The following is a 16,544-nucleotide window of genomic DNA, read 5'->3' on the forward strand; positions in this document are numbered from 1 at the left end:
CTCCCTCTTTTCTTGGCTCCTCCTGGATGATGGGTCATTCCTACATCTCTTCCGCTGCCATAGGTCAGAAGCAATGCATCAAGACACAGTACATCCACAGCAAGAACATAAATCAAAATAAGTGTAAATAAACAGAGGAAGACAAAATAAGGAACACGACTGAAACTATTATATAGTATAGGTACATATCACACAAAAAGGGGAGCCGTTGTGCCATTGGGAAGCAATACCTCAGCAATGTAAACATATATGAACAAAGGTGTACACATATTGGAAAAAGAAAAAGACATCAAGTCTCCATGTATATTAAATTTTTGTAGATTATAAATGATATACATGACGGATGAAGTCCTGATAATCATGTAAGAACAGAAAGGAAAAATGTAGGCTTCTGGAGGCAGGAAGAGCTGACTGGCACTGTTAAGGTTTGGCAAAGTTACCGTGAGACAGTAGGCCTTCCACATAAGTTATGGTCTCACCAAAAATGCATGAATTATAACATGTTAAAAAATATTACTTGTGTATATTGGAAACCCCTATTTTTTGAGTAAAATATTTATTAAAAAAAAATTCCTCTATACATGAATGTATGCTGTATAGGTAGTCAATACTTTAAGGCCTTAAGTGGCATTCCCGTGGACCAGGGGCATGCAACATTTCTTAAAGTTTGGAGATTACTTTTTGCTCATATAGGAATGTTGATCCATACTTCTACTTTTACCAGGTTTCATTGTTTCTGCTTTCTTAAATCTTAAACTACCAAAATGCAAACTGGCAAGATCACTTAGAAAATATAGGGAAAGTGTTAGAATATTTTGAAATAGACCAATAGTCATCCCTGGATAAAGCAGTAAACAAAATAGTAACTACCATCCATTAAAAAACACATTCCTAGAGGCTACATAAAGTTCAAACCTGACTTTACACAGGAGATACATACATAGATATACCAAAGGCTTTTTCCCTTTATAAGGGAGGTAGCCAAAAAACAAGGGCATAAGAAACACTCGCACCCATTCCATCCCAAACTCCACTCCTCTCCACCCTCTTCCCTCCCTCTTATCTTGGCACCTCCTGGATGATGGGTCATCCCTGCATCTTGTCCACTGCCCTGGGTCAAGCAGTGTCACAAGGCACAGCACATCCACAGCAAGGCCGCCTCATTAAATTGGCATAGCCCTCTCTCTGTCCCCTCATGCAGAAAAGAAGACAGAGAGAAATCCTTTCGGACTGCATCAGTTTATTTCTCACACATACTCTCTCACCTCCCATCCCCCACCCACTTCACCTCATGCATCATGGCATCATCCATACACAGCCATTCTCCATTCACCTCTGTCTTCTGTCCTCTTCCTCAACAGACATTCCCTTCTTTCCCAATGCCCCTTTTACCCCATCCATCTCATCCTAGGATGCCCCTCATGTTCACTCCTTCCACCTCTGCCTTCCACACCTCTTTTATTAATCTTTCCTCACTTATTCTTTCCATGTGTCCAAACCATCCCAATATTTTTTCATCAACCCTATCTCCCAACTCCCTTTCCACCCCTGTTCTCCTCCTCACCTCCTCATTTCTCACTCAATCTAGCCTAGTAACCCCTATTGTACTTCTCAGACACCCCATCTCAAACACAATACAATTTCTTGAGATAAATTAAGGTGGCCTTTAAATACCTGGATAAGGAAATGATTAAGGAAATATTACAAACACTGATAAGGCCAAAACTAGAATATGCAGCGCTGATATGGTCACCCAGTACAAAAAAATATATATTAGAAAATTAGAAAGAATAGAAAGAGCAACGACAAAGATGGCCTCAACACTTTCAAAACTGACATATGAATGAAGACTGGCCGAACTGGAATTGCCGACCCCGGTACAAAGAAGAGAACGAGGGGACCTACTATCTTCAGAATTATGAAATGAAAAGAACGCCTTGATAGCGAGGACTTAATAAAGAGGGACAGAGGAAAAACCAGAGGACATGCAATGAAACTCAAAAGGACAACTACATAAGAGACGTGAAAAAGAACAGCTTCCCACACGGAGTGGATATATGGAACAAATTGGACAAAAAAATAGTGTGTGCAAATTTAATACAAGAATTTAAGAACAAACTTGATCTTGCGAGATACAAAAACGGGTCACCAAGAACATAGTTCCCCTTAACATAAAATACAACTAGGTAAATACAACTAGGTAAACACATTCAAACTCCTCTCTTATGTTCCATGTTTCTGCCCCAGACAGTGTTGTCAGTACAATCACGTCTTCATACAATCTCCTCTTAGCATCCATTCCCAAATGTCTATTCCTCATTACACTTTTTAATCCACCAAGGCATTTACTCACTTCTCTCAATCTACTTTCTACCTCCACCTCCACTCCTCCCTTTCCTGCCACATTTGCATCCAAGTATCTAAAACTATCCACTTCCTCCAGTCTCTCTCCCTTGATACTCACTTCCAGTCTGCTGCCACTTTCACCTCTTGTACATCTCATCACCTTACTTTTACCCACATTTATCTTCAACTTGTTTCACACACATTCCCAAACTCTGTCACTAACTTCCTCAATCCCTCCTCTTAGTAACCATGTAGTAAGCGCTGAAACTATCAGTTGTTTTAAAAAACGATTAGACAACTTTATGGATGGGGATGACAGGTGGTGATGGATACGGAGCTGCCTAGTGTAGGCCTTATGCTCTTTTGCAGTCTCCTTTATTTCTTATGTTCTTATGTTCTTATGTTCTGATCCTGCTACAAGCGCAGTATTGTCTGCAATCAACAGCTGGCTTATTTCCCACTTTTCTCCATTTTCTTTAACCATTTCCAATTCCTGACCCACCACTTTTGCATTTACCTCTCGCACCACTCCATCCATGTATAAATTGAACAGCCAGGGTGACATAACACATGCCTGACAAAGTCCCACCTTTACCTCAAACCACTCACACTCTCCATTTCCAATCTTGACACATGCTCTATTACTCTCGTAAAAACTCTTAGCAGCTCCTTAAAGCTGCAATACCTCCCACAGTGCCTTCCTGTCTACCCTGTCATATGCCTTTTCCAAATCCATAGAAGTCCCAAAAACATCCTTACATTTTCCTATAGCTTTCTCACATATCTGTCTTACCACAAAAATCTGATCTACGCAAAATCTACCTGTCCTAAACCCACACTGTTCCTCACCAATTACTCCCACTGTTCCTCTCCTAATCCTCTCAGTCAAGACCCTCCTGTAAGCCATCCCAACTACACTCAGCAAACTAATCCCTCTGAAACCACTACACTCACACTTGTCCCCATTTCCCTAGTAAAGTGGAACTATACAAGCACTTCTCCAGTCCTCCAGCACTTTACCCTCTCTTAAACACACATTACATAACCTCATCAGCCAGTCCACCATTACTGTACCTCCTTTTTTCAGACATTCTGAACTAATAGATTAAAATTGAGCAAGTCTACTTACTATAAAGCGTGGATTTTTCTCAAATTGTCAGTTTTCACAAAACCATAGTGAGCTTGAGCGAAAACGGAAAGGGGTCCGGCGCTTTTGGGCCACGTCACGTTGTTTAAGATAGTGGTCGTTTTTTTGTATCTCAGTCACCATGCCCGCCAGGGAACCCGGCGCTAACAAGAAAAGGGCGTCTTTGCCACTTTTGGAAATGGATTACAGTTAACCGGAAAAAATAAAAAACGGAACTGCAGAATGACAAGAACCTGCATGCCCAGTTACGTAACGAACACACAAAAGCTTTCCCGGATCTGCACAGAGATGTTAAAACCTTCCGTGCCAACGCATCTGTTCGAGAATTCCAACAAAAAGTGCTTAAATTTAACGAGACGCTACGAGAAGTTAAAGATTTCGAGTATTCCGACGAAATGATTGACAATTTTGAACTTTTTGACGGAGAAATTGAAGACAGCGTTTCTGAAAATTTCTCGAAACATTATTTCGTCGGGTATAAAAACTTTGTGAAATCGGGCGGAAAACCCGACCACAAAACATATCAAATGTATTATCTAGAGAAGGCCTTCAAAACGTTCAACCAGGCAAAACGAAGAAACAAATACGCCACAAGGAAAGCTATGAAAGACTCCCGTGACCAAAGGAGACTGAATAGAATCCGTCAAGACAAGGAAAAGGCGAAGCAAAGAATAGAAGAACGAGAGACTTGCAAAAGAGAAAGAAGAAAAGCGGTTGATACCTTCCGTGCCAACGCATCTGTTCGAGAATTCCAACGAAAAGTGCTTAAATTCAACGAGACGCTACGAGAAGTTGAAGATTTTGAGTATTCCGACAAAATGTTTGACAATTTTGAACTTTTTGACGGAGAAATTGAAGACAGCGTTTCTGAAAATTTCTCGAAACATTATTTCGTCGGGTATAAAAACTTTGTGAAATCGGGCGGAAAACCCGACCACAAAATATATCAAATGTATTATCTAGAGAAGGCCTTCAAAACGTTCAACCAGGCAAAACGAAGAAACAAATACGCCATCAGGAAAGCTATGAAAGACTCCCGTGACCAAAGGAGACTGAATAGAATTCGTCAAGACGAGGAAAAGGCGAAGCAAAGAATAGAAGAACGAGAGAGACTTGCAAAAGAGAAAGAAGAAAAGCGGTTAATACCTTCCGTGCCAACGCATCTGTTCGAGAATTCCAACGAAAAGTGCTTAAATTCAACGAGACACTACGAGAAGTTGAAGATTTCGAGTATTCCGACAAAATGTTTGACTATTTTGAACTTTTTGACGGAGAAATTGAAGACAGCGTTTCTGAAAATTTCTCGAAACATTATTTCGTCGGGTATAAAAACTTTGTGAAATCGGGCGGAAAACCCGACCACAAAACATATCAAATGTATTATCTAGAGAAGGCCTTCAAAACGTTCAACCAGGCAAAACAAAGAAACAAATACGCCATCAGGAAAGCTATGAAAGACTTCCGTGACCAAAGGAGACTGAATAGAATCCGTCAAGACGAGGAAAAGGCGAAGCAAAGAATAGAAGAACGAGAGAGACTTGCAAAAGAGAAAGAAGAAAAGCGGTCAATTGAGGAAAAATTTGCTCTAGAGAAAAAAAAATTGTCTAAAAGAAAAGCGGATGTATGTATCTATGTGTGTGCGTGTGTGTATTATAGTGTATAGTTGTTCCAAAAATCATATGTGGAAGAAGACTACTGCGAGCGCAGCGAGCGGCGCCGCAGGCCAAGCACCTGTGGCGGAGCCACGGCCGGCGTCAGCCGGGTGCTTGTAATAATAAACAGACAAATAATAACAAACAAATAAATATAAAATAAATGGCAGGTGTTACAGCATCTTGCTTAGGTGTTTATCTAAACGAATCTTAAAGCTTCAAACTGAACTACATTGCACTGCCTCTGCAGGAAGTTTATTCCATTCATTAACTACATGGTTGGCAAAGTTGTTTCTACTCCCAAAATAAATCTATTTCCTGACAGTTTGAGACCATTATTTCTTGTCGGATTGTCATTCAGTGTGAAAATTTTGTCACTTTTGATGTCAATCCCCTTTAGAATCTTAAAGACCTGTATCAAGTCACCCCCGAGTCTACGCTTTTTTAGGGGAAACCCATGCATATGTTTTAGTCGACTTTCGTATGATTTATTTTTGATATTTGGAATCTGTTTTGTGGCTTGCCATTGTACTTTTTCCAATCTGTCCATGTCTTTAACCCCTTCCATACGGTGCCGCACACGTAGGCGTCATGGACTTGGATCTCGGTGGCAGCAGCCAATGCCAGCCGTACGACGTGTCGTAATAATACTCGCATCATAAAATATAGTCACCGCTTATATCGATCGTTCTCTCTTCACCCGTGAATTTTGATAACCATAGAAAATGCGATTACAAAAGAATTGGAAAGAATGTCATTATGGAGGGGCGACTACAATAAATATAATCAAGACGCCGATATGGCAGCCTCGTGAATACACTCGCTCCCCATGACGCCTACGTGTGCGGCACCGTATGGAAGGGGTTAATAATATTCGGTGACCATACAGAAACAGCATATTCCAAATGTGGACAAACTAACGATTTATATAACTTGTTAATAAGAGATATATTTTTGAAGTCAAAAGATCACGCAATTAGTCCTAGAATCCTGTTTGCTTTTTCAGAGGCTGAAATACACTGTTTAGATGATTGAGATCTTTACTGATAATTGTACCGAGATCCTTTTCATTATCCACTTTTGTTAATGAATTTCCAAATAACTTGTAATCGTACTTACTGTTATTTTTACCTATGTGCATAACCTTGCATTTACTTTTGTTAAATTTCATTAGCCACTTTTCAGACCATTGCTGTAATTTATCTAAATCTTCTTGAATATCTAATTGGTTTAAGTCATCATTTGCCATTCCGCACAGTTTTGTATCATCAGCAAATTTGGAGACAATAGATTTCAGTCTGTGGTTTATATCATTTATATATACTATAAATAGAAGTGGCCCAAGAACAGAACCCTGAGGAACTCCACTTGTAACATTTTTCCATCTAGAAGTATTTCCATTTGAAACAACTCTGTTTTCGATCATTCAACCAATTTTTAGTCCAACTTAATAAGCTACCACTTACTCCATGTAAAGCTAATTTAGTAAGTAGCCTTTCATGGGGGACGGTATCAAAAGCTTTTGCAAAGTCTAGATATAGTAAATCTCTATTGTTTCTTTTGTCATAATTCAAGATGACTGTGTTGTAAAATTCGAGTAAGTTAGTCATGCAAGAACGTTTCTGTCTAAATCCATGCTGGCTATCATTTATCAAACAGTTACTTTCTAAATTATGTTTGATAGCATCTTTGACAATAGTTTCCATCACTTTTCCTACAATGAAGTCAAACTTATAGGCCTGTAGTTATTTGGTTTCTTTTTGTCACCTTTTTTGAATATGGGAGTTGTTCCAACTCCATCAAATCTTCATTGCTGACTGTAGCAATTCATTCACATCATCTTCATCCACCTCTTTGAAGCCAGCCATATGTGAGAGCCTGACTACATCCTTACAAATGGGTACTACATCACTAATTCCAATGAAGTTGTCAGCTGGCTTGACACACTCAGGCCACATTTTCTTCCAGCAGCCATTCATTGTTTTTTCTGTCACCTTCCATACTGCATTGATATTGTCAATGGCCTTCTTGATATTATAATTAGCCCAGAACTGCATGACTGTGGGCTTATCTGGGCTGTTAGTCATGTTAATCAGCTGACTCCTTGTGCGGCGCTAGTAATGTGCCTTGAAAGTGGTATTCACACCTTGGTCCATGGGCTGGATAAGTGCTATTGTACTTTTGGGCAGAAACATCACCTATATGTTGTCTGCCCAATCTTCCATGGTTGTTGGGTGGCTTGGGGCATTGTCAACCAGCAGGAGGACACTGTTGGCAATATTTTCTTTGGCAGCATAGTCATGCAGTGCATGGGACAAATAATTTACTACATAATGCTGGTTCATAGAAGACATCATCCAGGCCTTCTTGTTGGATCTATATATCGCTGGGAGATATTTTTTCACATAGCCCTCAAGTGCCCTTGGGTTTTCAGAGCAGTAGATCAGTAAAAGCTTCAGCTTCAATTTCCCAGCTGTATTACCACCCAGCACTAGGGTTAATCTGTCTTTGGATGTTTTAAATCATGGTTTTGTTTTCTCCTTAGCAATAAAGGTTCTGGATGACATTTTCTTCCAATACAGGACTGTCTCGTCATAGTTTATCACCTGTTTGGCACTGTAGCCACACTCTTCACTGTGTTTTTTCAGTGTTGGTATGAATGCTGCAGTGGCATGCACATCAGAACTTGCTCCCTCACCACTCATCTTGATGTTGTGTAGGGCTGCTCAGGCTTTAAAACAGTCAAATCAACCCTTACTGGCACTAAAAGTTGACCCATCCTTAACTTCTTATGTAGATCATCATAAATTGAGAGGGCTCTCATTGAAACAAGAGAGGTAGAAAGAGAATTGCTGTGGTGAGACAGGTCATCAATCCAGTTTTAAGAGTCTCTCCATTTCCTCCATTATTGGTTCCCTCTGCCTTGTCGGCATCTTTGCCATTAATGTAGAAGCTGTTTCACCAGCTTTCTTTACACTACATCCTTGTTTGATTATTGTGGAGACAGTTGTTTCTGGCATTGGAGTTTGCCCCTTCATCTCCCTCATGATGCTTAATTTTTTTTTTTTTTTTTTTTTTTTCCCAACAATAAACTTCCTCAGTCCTTTGGGCTTTATCTCACCAGTAGTAGTTGTTGCAGGCCACTTGTAAAAGTAACAGTGAATGTGAAATAGTAGCACAAAAACACACTAATACACAGGCTGAGAGAATAAACACAACTGAATAAAGAACTGGAACAAGTTTTGATGGGTGGCTGCTGGAGTGTGGGTGATGCTACAATTGCAGTGCATTTGCGTATGGTTTGGTGATTGTATAATCGAGCGCCTACATCGAAAAACAAGTGAGTGGTATCAATTCAAAAGGATTGTATAAATGAAACATGGGATATCGAATCATTGAATAGTGAGGGAAACCTATACCAGCAGTGCTACTCCCTTCCTTTGCCCATTCATCACTCCTGACACCCTCCCCACCACATTTCTATAGTTCAATTCAACTCTCCCTATATATTTAACTTCACACAAATGGATGTATTCCACCCATCTTTCTTCTCACAAACACCAACAATCTTGTTCAATTTTACCCTCATCTGTATTACATCCTTTAATATTTAATGACCCAGTTACTAGAGTGCTGGTTAGAGTCCTCTCAGTCCCTCTGATGCCTTGGATTCTGTAGGAGGAGTGTACAGAGTGGAGGATCCCTAGTCCCCTCACACCATCCCATTTAGTTTTTATGACATGTATGAGAACATGGGGGCAGAATTCTGACCTCTACCCCCTAGCTCCTACCACTACCACCACAAGAAGATAAGGAAGAGGTAGAGTTACAGACGTAGTGTAATACAAGTTTAAGGGAACAGCATAAAGGAGGGACAGCAGCCCCTATAAAGTTCTTGTAATCATAGGCCATAACTAAATACAGTGAGTATTTTATAAAACTGAAAAACATAGACAAATAATGTCTGGCTCTGGTCCATAGGGTGCCCCAAAATAGCTCCTAATTATTAAATGCATGTAACCATACAAGTAGTACCCAAATACAGGGATTATTGTACAAAACTGAAAAAATAGTGCTTGCATGCAATCTTGTTTATCTTATCAAGTATATAATTTGGTTACAGCAAATTGGCAGCACAGTTTCAGAGCATGGAAGTTCGTAACTCAAACTTTGCTGCCTTTGTTGACATCTTTACATCAAACACCTACTGCATGGTCATCATGTCAGATGCTTCCATTCGTAAGTATTAAATTTTTGGATTGGATGGTAGTTTCAAGTTAATTTGTAAATATATTGTATATGTATATATATATATATATATATATATATATATATATATATATATATATATATTTTCATGTAAGTTATAACAATGGTATTATATGTGGTGGCTGAACAAGCTATAAGCTAAATGGATGTTATTTTGAGTCCTGCAAGCATAAATGCTTATATGGGGGAAGAAGCCCATGATATATACACACATACATATACCAAAGGCTTTTTCCCCCTTACACGGGGGGTAGCCAAAAAGAAAAAGGCATAGAAATCACTCCCACCCATTTCATTTCAATACTGCCACCAAGTATTTCCACTTGAGTCGTAAAAGGCGACAAAAAAAGGGACGGGGGATGGGATTAGGAGTCCTACTACCTGTAACCCCGAAAGGGGACATTCCTAAAAATAAAAAAATAATAGATATATATAAATACATATTATGGATGTTTATGTAGTGAGAAGAAGAAGAGAGAAGGAGTTTGAATGTGTTTGAGATGAGGTGTCTGAGAAGTATGGTGGGGGTTACTAGGCTGGATAGAGTGAGAAATGAGGAGGTGAGGAGGAGAACAGGGGTGAAAAAGGATTTGGGAGATAGAGTTGATGAAAGAATATTAGGATGGTTTGGACACATGGAAAGAATGAGTGAAGAAAGACTAGTAAAAGAGGTATGGAAGGCAGATGTGGAGGGAGTGAACATGAGGGGACGTCCTAGGATGAGGTGGATGGATGGGGTGAAGGGGGCTTTGGGGAAGAGGGGAATGTCTGTTGAGGAAGGAAGGGAGAGGACGGAAGACAGAGGTGAGTGGAGAATGGTTGTATATGGATGATGTTGTGATTGCATGAGGAGGAATGGGCGGGGTGGGTGGGGGGTGGGGTAGTATGTGTGAGTAAATTTTGACGCAGCTCGAAGGGATTTCTCCCCGTCCTCTCCTTATATGCAAGGGGGGACGGAGAGGGGGGGTCGCTGATTAAATGAAGCGGCCTTGCTGTGGATGTGCTGTGTCTTGCGACACTGCTTCTGACCCAGGGCGGTGGGCAGGGTGCAGGGATGACCCGTCATCCAGGAGGTGCTCAGATGAGAGGGAGGGTGGGAGGGGTGTGGAGTGTATTTAGGGATGAAATGGGTGGGAGTGTTTTTATGCCTTTCCCTTTTTGGCTACCTCCCTTGGAAGGGGGAAAAAGCCTTGGTATATGTATGTATGTATGTATGTAGTGATTTGTTCCATAATACAGTGAACCCCCACCTATTTGCAACATCAGAGCTTGGCTGTCTTGCACAGTGGGTAACAGATGAAAAGTTAAATGTGTTTGTGTTTATTTACCTAGTTGTATTTTATGGGAAGGGGAGCTATGCTCGTGGTGTCCCATCTCTGTATCTCGCCATATCTAATTTGTTCTTAAATTTGTGTATTGTTTTTACACACACTATTATTTCATCTAGTGTGTTCCATACATCCACTACTCTGCGGGGAAAGCAGTTCTTTTTCAGGTCTCTTCTATAACTGTTCTTTCTGAGCTTCCTTGTCCTTTTGTGTTTCTCTTATCCCAATGTAGTAAATCTTTTCTATCCAGGACTTCTATACCTCTCATAATTCTGTAGATGGTCAACAAGTCACCTCTTTCTCTTCTTTGTTCCAGAGTTGGTAATTCTAGTTTTGACAATCTGTCATCATATAACAGTTTTTATAGTGTTGGGGCCATCTTTGTAGTTGCTCTCTGGATTATCTCAATTTTCCTTATATTCTTTTAAGTACTGGGTGACCATAGTGTCAATGTGTACTCCAGTTTTGGCCTTATCATTGTGACTAGTATTTTCTTGACCATTTCTTCATCCAAGTAAGTAAAAGTCACTTTTATTGATCTTAGCAAGTTACAGGTTTTGCCAACAATTTTGTTTATCTGTTTGTCAGGGGACATATCCTTTGGGATGATTACTCCCAGGTCTTTTTCAGATTTCACTTTTTTTACTTCCTTTGCACCAATTTTATATTATCTTGATATCCTTTATTTTTCTGTTTCCAAATCCCATTATGCTACATTTCTTAATGTTGAGGTCCACTTTCCACTTCTTGCTGCATTCCCAATCCCTGTTCAGATCTCTCTGTAGTGAGTCACAGTCTGTTTCACTACTCACTTTCTTTAACAGTTTTGCGTCGTCTGCAAAGAAGTTCATGTAACATTCCACACCCTCTTCCATATCATTCACATAAATAGCAAACATTATTAGAGCCAATATCCTTGTGGAACTCCAGTAAACACCTCTTCCCAAGTAGAACTTTTCTTTTTGAGCAATACCCTCATTTTTCTTCCATGCAAAAAGTCCTCCATCCATTTCAATAGTTTACCTTGTATCTTTCCTATGGTTTCCAGTTTTCTTAATAGCTTTTTGTGAGGGACTTTATCAAAAGGTTTTTGTAGATATAGGAAGGCACAATCAGCTCATCCATCCCTTTCCTGTATTATGTTTAGTAGTCATGAATAAAAACAGATCTAATTTGTGGTACATGATCTTCCCTGTCTAAAACCGAATTGTCCCGGATTTAGTATATTGTTTTCCTCCAGACTTGTACCTGCATGTGGTGGTCCTGCAAGATGGACAGCAAGGCTGCCCATTTTCTAAACCTCTCAACCCCCTCACCTCCATCAGCAGGTGCCATGAAGGGCTGACAATTGGTTTCTAGACTAGCCCAAGATCTCTGTTAACTCTAGCTGTATTTCTTGCATTTTTTTCCACATATGGAGAACTGGCAACTGGCGATTTATCTCCTCTTCCTAAAACTTTCATCCAATGACATAGAAACAGACCTACACTGGTGTGGCACAGATAACAGTCCAAAATTTCTTCTCAGAGAGATCTGTTTGAAGTTCAGAGGACCATTGGCAGCCACTCTGGTGATGTGGGTTTCCCACTCAGTGAAACTTGAGGCAACAATTGATTGATTGTTGTAGCAACCAGTAATATTATTCTTCAGTTAAAGGTTGGTAACTGGAGCGAAAGGGTTTGACTAAATATGTCAAAGGAAATTTATCTTGTATTTTGTTTTCTTTCTTCCAGCTTCTGCAGCAACCCTGATAAACATCCGAAATGCCCGCAAACACTTCGAGAAATTAGAACGGATGAGTCAAGGTCATTCAGCACTTTCAAGGTGATGATGTGAATGACTTAGTTCAGCATCATCATATGGACCATGAAGATAGATCTTTTATTATTGCTATTGATAAGGTGGTGATTATGAAAGAACTTTCACATACATTATTTTATTACTTATGGTAAGAACATAGCTTATGTAATACCTTTGTAACTTGTATATTATGAATATTGAGATTATGCAAATCTGTAATTGAAGAGAAACAGAAGGCTTTTGACTTTATACTCTGTTGTTAAGGTGGTGATTATGAAAGAACTTTCACATACATTATTTTATTACTTATGATAAGAACATAGATTATGTAATACCTTTGTAACTTGTATATTATGAATATTGAGATTATGGAAACCTGTAATTGATGAGAAACAGAAGGCTTTTGACTTTATACTCTGTTACGGCACCAACAAAAAAAGATGTATGATAATTATATAAAGCACTACATAAATCATATTTCACAGCAAAGGTTTTATTAGCATTTTGTTGGTGAAAACTATCCCTGGGAACAGTATCACATTAAGATGTGGAGAGAGATGATATAGGAGAGATTTGATGAGGATAGTAGTTACACCAATGTGGTAAAAGAATTCTCACTTTGTTACTTATGATGAGAACATACAAACATATGCCAAAGGCTTTTTCACCCTTATGAGGGAGGTAGCCAAAAAACAAAGGCACAAAACCACTCCTACCCATTCCATCCCCACACACTCCACCCACATCCACCCCCCTCCCTCTTTCCTTGGTTCCTCCTGGATGACTGGTCATTCCTGCATCTCACCCACTGCCCTGGGTCACATTCACAGCAAGGCAGCCTCATTAAATTAGTGCCCCCCCCCCCTCTCTGTCCCCTCATGCAGAAATGGAGAAGATGGGGAGAAATCCCTTCAGGCTGTGTCAATTAATTTTTCATACATACTCCCTCAACCTCCATCCCCCACACATTCCCCTTCATTCATCACAGCATCATCCATACAACCATTCTCCATTCAGCCCTGTCTTCTGTCCTTTCTCAACAGACATTCCCCTCTTTCCCACTGCCCCTTTTACCCCATCCATCCATCTCATCCTTGGTAGCCCCCTCATGTTCACTCCCTCCACATCTGCCTTCCACCCCTCTTTTACTAATCTTTCTTCACTCATTCTTTCCATGTGTCCAAACCATCCCAATACTCTTTCATCAACGCTATCTCCCAACTCCCTTTCCAACCCCATTCTTTTCCTCACCTCATTTCTCACTCTGTCCAGCCCCTTAATCCCTATCACACTTCTCAGGCACCTCATCTCTTAACACATTCAAACTCCTCTCTTCCTCTCTTATATTCCATGTTTCTGCCCCATACAGTGCTGTCGGCACAATCACTCCTTCATACAATCTCCTCATAGCATCCATTCCCAAATCTTTATTTCTTTTTAATCCTCCAAGGCATTTACTTCTCTCAATTTACATTCCTCCTCCACCTCCACTCCTCCCTTTCCCACCACATTCACACCCAAGTATCTAAAACTATCCACTTCCTCCAGTCTCTCTCCCTTAATACTCACTTCCAGTCTGCTGCCATTTTCTCCACTTGTACATCTCATCACCTTACTTTTACCCACATTTATCTTCAAATTCCTTCTTTCGCACACCCTCCTACACTCAGTCACTAACTTCCTCAATCCCTCCTCTGATCATGCTATAAGCGCAGTGTTGTCAGCAAACGACAACTGGCTTATCTCCCACTTTTCTCCATTTTCTTTAACCATCTCCAATACCTAACCCACTACCCATGCATTTACCTCTTGCACCACCCCATCCACATATAAAGTGAACATCCAAGGCAACATAACACATCCCTGACAAAGTCCCACTTTTACTTCAAACCACTGACTTTCTCCATATCTGATTCTAGCACAAGCTCTACTATTCTCATAGAAACTCTTGATTGCTCTTAAAAACTTTCCTCCTATCTTATATATCTGCAATACCTCACACAGTGCCTTCCTGTCTACCCTGTCATAAGCCTTTCCAAATCCATAAAAGCCCAAAAAACATCCTTACCTTTTCCTCAAGCTTTCTCATATATCTGCCTTACCACAAAAATCTGATCCATGCAACCCCCACCTCTCCTAAACTCACACTGTTCCTCACCAATTACTCCCTCTGTTCCTCTCCTAATCCTCTCAATCAAGACCCTACCGTTAGTCTTCCCAACTACACTTCACAAATTGATCCCTCTGAAACTGCTGCACTCACACTTGTCCATTTTTCCCTTGTAAAGTGGAACATAGATACTTTTATTGAAGATAAAGAAAGGAGGAGGCCTACAAGAGTATACACAAAATAGTAGTGCAGGCATACAATTTAACAACATATAAGAAAATATAACTACCTCTGCATATATAGTATACACCAAATTAAGGGGATCTGATGGTCTGATAGAAGAATATTGATATTTTTTTTTATATCGACTTGATATTTGTACAGTATAATCAAATTATTATTTTCCATATTTCATGAGCATTTGAACGATGTATGTCCATCCCTTCATCTGTCAGTCCGTATGATGTCATTGATGACATCACAAATGTTTTCCGATCTTAATACTTTACCTAAACTAACCAGCTTTTGCATGTAAAATCTCAAATATCATGCAGTGTGTAATTTTGTTTTTTCCTAAAATCTTAATAGATCAAGATATACACAAGTCATAAAATGCTTGATGGTGATGTCACACCGATAGCGTTTTTCTGTTAAAATTCCCTCTAGCGATATTATTTGTCATTTTATCAAAACTTACATGAGAAAGGTACAACATTCATGTGTTAGCATGGTAAATTTGAAGAAAATTTGATTGTTTTTAAATTTGCCAAATATTTGAAACCGAAAAATCTTTGTTTTGAGTAATCACGCTTCAAAGTTTTCAGTAAGATGTCTGAACTTTTTCTTACAAGATACTTTGGTTTTGTATGTTATCACTGGAATTATTGTTTTATATAACATTCTAAAAATTCCTATATGTAAATCATACTCAAAGTCCTTGTTTATAATGGTATGTAAAATAGAAATAATCCTTTTTCACTTTAGTATCTGTTGAATGTTGCTATGGTGAGCCTTTTTTTTTTCTCTCTCCTTCTTTTCTGTGCCTTCATCAGCTTTTATGGGTAAAAGCCTCACTGCTGGGGTGCCATCACAGTGTGAAATCATTGATAAGGGTTATGTTTTAATCGGCAATGGACACCTTCCTTTATCACCAAACAAGTGAGAGTCACCCATTGCAAAAGGTTAATTTCATCAAAAAGCAAAAATTTTTGCCCAAGTCTATACAACAACTAAGAGAAAAAGATGCCAAATGCCACTAGATTTTTACACACAAAACAAAGGGAAATATTGAGAAAAAGACATGCAGAAAAGAGCTGTATTTCGCCACGTGTAGGGTTCACTCTTGCATGTGGCTAATACGCCCATTGTCCTTTTAAACCTACTTAGTACATGTTAGCGAGCGCCAACAGCCAAAATTAACTTTGTATTTTTGAGTAGTGTTGGAATGTAAATCCATGCAAAATGAAATTTTCATACATACATACATACATATACCAAGGCTTTTTCCTCCTTACAAGGGGGGTAGCCAAAAAGAAAAAGGCATAAAATCATTCCCACCCATTCCATGGAATGAAATTTTCAATTAAGAAAAAAAAAAGAAAAAAAGAAAATTGGCTTTCCAGACCGTCAGATCCCCCATAAGCAATTACATTGTATCAAGGTACAGTCATAACAAGTTATTGCACCAAACATCACAAAATCTACACTTTATCTCCACCACTCCTCCCTTTCCTACCACATTTGCACCCAAGTGTCTAAAAATATCCACTTCCTCCAGTCTCTGCCAAGGGGGCCGTCGCGATAAATTTCCGAAAAAAATCGAAATATTCGAGAAAAAAAATCCGTCATCTAGTGGCCTTTGGCAAGCCAGTCCTGAAATATTTCAGCGAAAT

The 16,544-nt window shown here is 39.5% G+C and overlaps 1 protein-coding gene across 3 annotated transcripts in view; it reads left to right on the forward strand.

The window, feature by feature from the left end:
• The window catches only part of RagA-B (Ras-related GTP binding A/B), a 59,707-nt gene extending 46,688 nt beyond the window's left edge, over window positions 1–13,019 (forward strand). For all 3 annotated transcript variants that reach the window (XM_076187822.1, XM_076187821.1, XM_076187823.1), the window contains exons 8-9: window positions 9,269–9,384; window positions 12,476–13,019. In XM_076187822.1, the coding sequence (XP_076043937.1) occupies window positions 9,269–9,384; window positions 12,476–12,570 (211 nt within the window). In that variant the 3' untranslated portion in view covers window positions 12,571–13,019. The remainder of the gene's footprint in view (window positions 1–9,268; window positions 9,385–12,475) is intronic.
• Window positions 13,020–16,544: the final 3,525 nt, after the last annotated feature.

This window comes from Oratosquilla oratoria, chromosome 7 (genome assembly GCF_046742065.1).
Source record: "Oratosquilla oratoria isolate Oo_2021 chromosome 7, ASM4674206v1, whole genome shotgun sequence".
Lineage (NCBI taxonomy): Eukaryota > Metazoa > Arthropoda > Malacostraca > Stomatopoda > Squillidae > Oratosquilla > Oratosquilla oratoria.